Source organism: Rhyacophila brunnea, unplaced genomic scaffold (assembly GCF_057557595.1).
Source record: "Rhyacophila brunnea isolate RB1 unplaced genomic scaffold, BYU_Rbru_1.0 scaffold_14, whole genome shotgun sequence".
Lineage (NCBI taxonomy): Eukaryota > Metazoa > Arthropoda > Insecta > Trichoptera > Rhyacophilidae > Rhyacophila > Rhyacophila brunnea.
The window spans coordinates 4,141,489-4,148,888 of record NW_028232796.1 but is presented as its reverse complement, the minus strand read 5'-3'; the positions used below and the strand labels follow the sequence as shown (position 1 = coordinate 4,148,888).

General features: G+C 44.9%; 1 protein-coding gene across 1 annotated transcript; it reads right to left on the bottom strand.

Annotated features, from left to right (window-relative positions):
• Positions 1–897: 897 nt before the first annotated feature.
• LOC147075543 (uncharacterized) lies at positions 898–3,146 on the bottom strand. Its single transcript, XM_085942345.1, has 2 exons — positions 2,998–3,146; positions 898–2,456 (listed from the first exon to the last, which is right to left on the bottom strand). Exon 2 carries the CDS (start codon positions 2,419–2,421, stop codon positions 898–900), a length of 1,524 nt encoding a protein of 507 aa, XP_085798471.1. The 5' UTR covers positions 2,422–2,456; positions 2,998–3,146.
• Positions 3,147–7,400: the final 4,254 nt, after the last annotated feature.

Below are 7,400 nucleotides of genomic sequence, written 5' to 3'. Positions count from 1 at the left end.
AGGGTGCGAGGTTCGGCGGTCTCGGGGTCGTCCTTCCGATAGTGCCCTCCGCTTTTTCAATAATGAGATTCGTGAGGTCCTCAGCCGCAGCGTGCATGTCCTTTGGCGGAGGGCGCGAGGCCATCCTGTCCAGACCCTCAGCAAACTCGCGGTCAAAACGTACCCAGTCGGTTCCCTTGGTCCTGAAACGCCTCGGCAGTGACTCGCTCACAAGTGGAGCGAGAGACGCGTGGCCCCTCTCGGTCCTGTAGGCGAACGTGATCAGACGGTGGTCGCTTGCTGACGCTTCCAAATGGACAGTCCAGTTCACGACGCGTCCGGCAGAACCATTGGATATCAAAGTGACATCAATGTGAGATTCCCCATTGTTGGTAGAGAATGTGTCTGGACCATTAGAGTTATTCAGCACCGTCAGGTCGTGAGTTGCCACGAGTTCCTCGAGGGGCGCCGGATTGTCCCGGCCAGACCGCGGCCCCCGGGGGGCCCACAGCCATGATTGAACGTTGACGTCCGCTCCCACTATAATCTGTTTGCCGCGGCATGCAACCAGAATTTTATCGAGCTGCTCGACGCATTTCAGGATGTTTACGCTGAATTTAAAGTAAGAAGAGACCACCACAATGGAGTTCCCCGATCGGTCGGAGACCTCCGCTACGGCAAAGAGTTCGCTCGACAAGTGGGCAAGGTGTAGCACCACTAGGGTAGGATTCGCAACGAAGATGCAGGCCATGGACCCCAGGCCGTGGTGCATTACCCGACCCCCACTGAAACCCAGGTTGGGGCCGTAGGAGTAAGGCTCCTGCACCAGGACCAAATCGATGTCCATTTCCCGAACCGTCTTGATCAGCTCCGCCGTTATAGCCTTCCCTTTGCCCGCATTTAACTGACCGAACCGAATCATTGAATCGAATAATCCGTTCGGTTCCGCTCCTGTGCCATTGCGTACTTGCGCGCTGGGCAATCAGGGTCGATCGCTGCATGTTGATGCGGCTTCTTGTGCCTGGCGCAGGCCGGGCACTTTCCGGGGGCCTTAATATTAGGGCATTCAGCCCTATCGTGTCCTTCCTCGGTGCAATGTTTGCAATTCTTTGCCATGTGGCCGTATAAGTGACACCTTGTGCACTTGACGACGCCACAAAAGTCTTTGGTTGGGAAGGATTCCCATCCCATATATATGCGCCCGTCATTGATGAGCGCTTCCCTCACCTTTGCCGGGACTGATATCACCATGTGACATTTTCCGATTCTGGGGCCTGCCCTGTGGCTCAGTTTAACATGGCGGTATGCCTCCGAGGGGAGACCCGTGACCTCTTGAGTGTTGGCCTTAATGGCTTCCTTAAGGTCGTCCTCCGTCGTCTTGACCGGCACGTTGAATACAATTATCCGCGGGAGCCTTTTTCCTGCGATTTCAGCCCGGAGACCGGCCTCCTTTAGACCAGGAGCGGCGGCCAGTCGTTTGGCCTCTTCCTCGGTTCTGGGGTGAATGATTACCCCACCTCCACGTACCATTCTCAAGCCCGTTATTTGGACTTTTAGTTCCGCGGGCACGATGGCTTTCTTGACGACTTCTTTAGTGGCCGGAGACTCCATTCCTTCTTGTGTAGGAAAAAAGAACACGCCGGGCCTTGCGGCGGTTGTTGGTGGCACAATTGGCCATTCCGGAGAAGTCTGTCTGACCGGCTTGGCGCCTTTTCGAGTGACGTCGCTCCAAGAATACTTGGTTCCTTCACTGACTGCGTCACCAGTGGCAGCGGCAACCGCGTTTATGTAGGAGGCACGATCTTCCAGTATGGCTTTGCTGGATTCAAGCTTGATTGCGAGAGACCAAGTCTCCGCGACGACTGCCTCCAGTTCCATTGTTATCGCCTTAATTGTCGATGCGGGGATATTTCCGTCGCCGGTGAGTAATTCTTTCACTCTTTGGATTGCTTGAGCAACCTTAGTAGCCCCGTTTTGTGAGTCCGTAACATCCGAGTCGGCTATCCTATCCCCGGGAGGGGCAACGCTCTTTGGATTCTTGGCGTTTGGCCTCGGGGTTTCCTCGGAGTCCTGTGGTATTTCCTCAGCCAGGGAACGTCTTTCCTTCCTGACCTTTTTGACCTTCTTGTTGGCCTTGGTGGCTGCCGCCTCTTCCTTCTCTTTTCTTTCTGTGGCCGCTTGGCGTTCGGATGCTTTGGCTTTCACGGCAGCTTCCGCTAGGATTTTTTCCGCTTTCAGATCCGCAGCCTTTCGAGCAAGGATTTTCGCCTTTGTGGCAGCCTCCGCCCTAGTTCTCACCGTTTCCTTTTCGGATTTGGTGGTGTCAAGCACTGCATCTGTGTCAGAGTCCTCGGAGGAGGGGTCGGATTGCGTATTGTACCAGTCCTCGGGAACTATTGGCTTATCCCCTCCCGGGGGCGGATCGACTGCAGGTTTTCCCATGCCGTTGCTTTTCTTGTGGAGTTGCTGTGGAGAAGCTTATTATATAATATATATATATAAGATTAGTGGCATAAGTAAATGACTAAAGTAAAAGAAAAAGTAAAAAAAAAAAAAAAAAATTTTAAAACTAAAAAAAAAATTATATATTTTTTCAAATTATTGAAAAAAATATTTAAAGAAAAAAAAAATGTTATTTAAAAAAAATATTAAAAAACCATTTAAAAAATCCTTTTTTAGAATTATAAAAAAAAATAAAAAATATTTCTAAAAAATATATATAAAATATATATTCTTTATTAAAGAAACTAGGTAAATGATAATATTCAATTCAATAAAATAATCTAAATTAAATTTAAACTTAAAATATATATGCAAGTAATATTATTAATAAAAAAGTCCCTCGAAGTTTTCGATTTGCTCCAGTAGTTTCGAGAAACTTCTAGAAGGATTTGCAGTTAAGTGTAATTGCTATGCGGATTTCGAAATTCGATTCTTCCAGATCATTCGAGAAAGTTCTGGAAATCGTTCAAATCAAAACATGAATAATTTGCACGTGTTCGGGGAATGGTACAATACAAATTATGGTTTTTTGGAGCTAGAATCGGTTGGTCTGAACCGAATTTCTTCGGACAAACACCAAAACGTTGAGGGCACATACGCCTGTATCCCACAAACAATTTATCACTATAGCCCAAAGGGGGCCTTCACAATGTCACAAATAGCACAAAAAAGACAAAAAAAATTGGTTTTTCACTCGATTCACGAAGAACCTTGAGATTTTCCCAAAACTTTCCGACGACTTCGAATGCAAGGGGGCTCCCGTCGACGCCTGGGAGCAAAAACCGACTTTTCTGAAACACTTTCTCGCGACACTTTATCAAAAAACTAACATTCAAAAAGATTTTCCGGCTTTACGGCTTTCCGGAGGAATCTCTCGGAAAAGTTTTGTATCACCAGGTTGACATTCATGAGCCAAAACAGAGAAACCTTTTTTTTTTCAAAATCGGATGACTTTTCGATTTTTAAAGCACAAAAGACCCGGGAGCTACACGATGTACGTCTTACTCGAGAGTTTGTGGCAAAGCCAGTCCCTTACTAATAGAACATACGTTAAAGTGCCCACCACCACCCGTCATATATGCACAACCGTGGATATGCACGGCCGCTTTCTATGACGCTTTAAACGTGTCTGAAAGAAGTGATTTTAAGTGCTCATTCCGTCCCGAGACGGAGCCGCACGGGACTGATGCTGCAACCATGCACCGTAGTGCTGAAAGAAGAAAGTTAAGAAAGAAAATGTTTGTTTTTGGACTGGCTCTGCTGTCCGCTGACGTTAAGCGCTTTGTGTACCCGCATACTGAGTGTCACGAATTGAAATGGATGAGTCTACAGAAGAGTCGGGACTATCCCGCTCCCCATACGACGCTGCAAATTTCTCAAATGCCGCAAAGTTGGCCTCGGTTGCTACCAGATCTCCATGACCAATTGGGCCCGTGTGAGGACGGACCCTGGCAAACAGCTCCGCTCGTTCGAATTCCATAAGCGGGCAATCCCAGAGGATGTGTTCAACATCTTGGTGGTCATGCCCGCAGGTACAACCCGGCCCATCTACTATCAAGCCAAACTCGTGGAGTCTGGCGGCGAAGTTGCCATGGCCGGTGAGGAACTGGCTAATCCAGTGCGAAGGTTGGAGTCTTCTAGTTTGGTGCCTGCAGAATACGTCTGGAAAAAAACGGTAAGTGTGCCGCCCCTTGGGGGAGGCGGTCCACCTCGCCTGCCATGCCGCAAATGCGGTCTTGTACACAATGTCACTTACAGTCTTCCTGTAAGGAACGTCCTCGGATCTCTGCGGTGGTGTCAGATGGACACCGGCGAGTATTGTGCTGATCCCCCTCAAGAGGAGGGTGATCGATCCTCTGACTTGGACGTGCAGATCGAGGGGTAGCACCCCCGCGAGTACGGCAAGCGCGTCAGTAGAAGTTGTGCGGTAGGCTTTGGTAAGCGAGATCAGCGCAAGTCGCTGCCCGCTTAATAGTGCGCGTCTCACGAGAGTTAAGGAGTTTACTCGAGAATGCCAAATGCTAGAGGCGTAACCGGCAATTCCCATGAAAATTGCGCCGTATGCAACCTTAAGGGCTCTAGGCTTAAGTCCCCAATTGCTGCCCGCCATTCGGGCCATTCTCTGATAGGCCGAATTGGCCTTAGAGACGGCCGTCTTGGCGTGGTGAACGAAAGACAGCTTGTCATCAAGAATTACTCCCAGATACGTAACCCTTTCGGAGAAACGCACTGAGGTCTGGCCAAAACGAACCGTGGGCGGCCGTCGAGTTATGTTGACCCGAGAACTACCCCTGAGGAGGACAGCTTCCGTTTTGCTCGGGGCAAAGGTCAGCTTGTTCAGCAACCCCCAATTAAGGATTCTGCCCAAGGCGTCCGTGGCTATAAACAGAACATAAAATGAACGTATGTTGGATTTATATGAAAAATAATATTTCGTTTGACAGGTGTCATTTGCACCCGCGACCCGCAGTCCGCGCATCGCCTAGCAACGATCTTTTTAGACCGTGCCTCAACTAATGCATGGCCTTAACGTTCAATTTTATTTTAATTCATTCTGAATGACGAAAAGCAAAAGCGTGGAATATTTTATATTCCCCGTGTCATACTCCCCAAATTTCAGAATAAGGACAATAATTGGAGAGGGCTTTTGGTAGAAGTCAGGCCCCATTTCGGGCTGTGATGATTATGTTATTAAAATATAAGTAATATAATTAATACGATGTTATCTGCTTATGAATAATAACGCTATTAGGTACACACGCAGATACTCCAAAATGAACTGTATATTTAGTGCTTCAAATTAACTATTGACATATTGCCTTATTACCTCTTCTAACTACCATCTCATATTAAAATCCCACTCGACTGTCTTCCCACACCACACTCAATAAAATAATGATTGACGTCACAAACCATTGAACGTAACTCACAGTAAAGTTGAACTCTTGTTTGTTTGAAAAAAAATCTTGTTTCTTGCCCAGCTGAGTTTCTTATGATGTAATGTTTTGTAACAGTTCAATTGATTATTTAAAATCTTTATAAGTACTTTAAGGTGGTTCGCAGACGGAGAATCAACGCGACATCATTATAATTTCAACTCAGGAAACCCAAATTGCACCTTACACGATTAAATACATATTCAAAGCGTTAATATGGTCTTAACTGCCAAGCACTCATAACAGCTATCTAATAGCTTGTCCAGATGACGCGTGCCTTGCCGTGATACGAAGCGAGTGCATGTGGACGGCTCAATGAGGTCACATGTACCTCGACCGCGCGCGAGAAGTGACACGCAGCGATAATATGTTGGCGGCTCAATGAGGTCACTTGTACCTGGAATGTGCGCGAGTTTTCACGCGCGAGTCAAATCGCGGCATATCGAACATAGTTATCTATTGACATAGGACTGATTTTGCCAAGTAAGAAATACCTAGGTAAAAATATTTGGTACATATTATTTGTGACGGATCTCGTGGTGCAGTATGCAAGGCACTGGTTTTCCACCCGAGAGCTTTGGACTCGATCCCGGTGATGACACAATATATGTATGTGATTTTCTCAAAACCTGGGTGTTTGCTATTGTTAAAAATTACTAACAACCACCTTGTAGGAAAAAGCAAGGACATGGTTATTAATAATATTAAACTATATATAGGTAATAACCATTACGTTTTTATTTCGTCGATAGTTCATACATTGTTTGACATGGCGGTTACAGAACTAAACGAGAATTCGAAAAAAATATTTAAGTAGGTATTTAGATCCTTTTCACGGCAAACGAAAACTTCTAAACACATTCTTTTTTGTTTCAATCATTGTCACAACCACAGTCATTTTAGGGACTGTGACTCGAAGCCTAATGATTTTTTTGTGTTTTACTCAAGTTTTCTCACCTATAAGGAAGTTTTTAATAAAGGGAACGTAATGAAAGCGTTTGATTGCATCAATTATCAGCGTATGTTCTTAGTCGATTTATTGTTATATTATTGTGACAATATAAGCGGTGAAACTTGTGAAACAATAGAGAAAGTAAAATAATTATCTCCTTATAATGTGGCTTCTTTGGTTTACGTAAGCACAGAATTTCTTAATTTATTTTGCAATTTGCCTGGCATGCATGCATGTAGCTGCCTGCTCCTCCTCGAAGATATTATTGCGGCATTAAATTTAAGGACATCCGCGGCAGTGTATTCTCCAAAAAGTCACCGAAACAAAGGGACCCCACTCCAACCCGCTTTCGCCGTCTTCGCCTTTTAAAGTTTTGCAAGAAAACAATAAACTCATTGTCGGTGCCAATAAAGTAGTCGATGGCAACAAGCGACAATGATCCGAGTCCTCTGTTTGCGTACAGATTACTCTCTGTGAATATATGCTCTGGATCATTTACTCGGAAATCGGCTCATTGGTTAAACTCGGGAGATTTGTTGCCTTATATCAGTCGTGTTAACTCGGTTGGATTCGTAATTTATGTAGCTGAAAATAATTGTCTGGTATAATTTTGGGATTGCATTATAAAGAAACACAGTGCTTATAATAAAATTATATTTATACAACAGTAATTAAACATACATAATCATTTTGAAAACACTTCTGATATAATATGTTATAACTTTTATAACCAATAGAAAAAATCTTTTTGAAAAAAGTATCGCAGGAATCGAACCTGCATCTCTCGGATATCGCCCCCATGCACAAATACCACTATGCTAATGGCGTCATACTTAATTGCGAGAAATTTTAACTGATGAATTTTATTACTCTCTGAAGCGTTTTCCAAATTGCGCTACTATTGGCGATCGGCTCTTGTATTTTAAATCAAAGTAGATATTACTTTAATTACTAACCGACGTCACGGATCGCTCCAAGATTTTTTGTTGTAACTTACTTGAACTTGCTAATAATTTTTAATTAACTATTTT

What these genes read in the sequence shown, in the direction of transcription:
- LOC147075543 (XM_085942345.1), bottom strand. Translation starts at nt 2,421, where the DNA reads ATGGGAAAACCTGCAGTCGATCCGCCCCCGGGAGGGGATAAGCCAATA.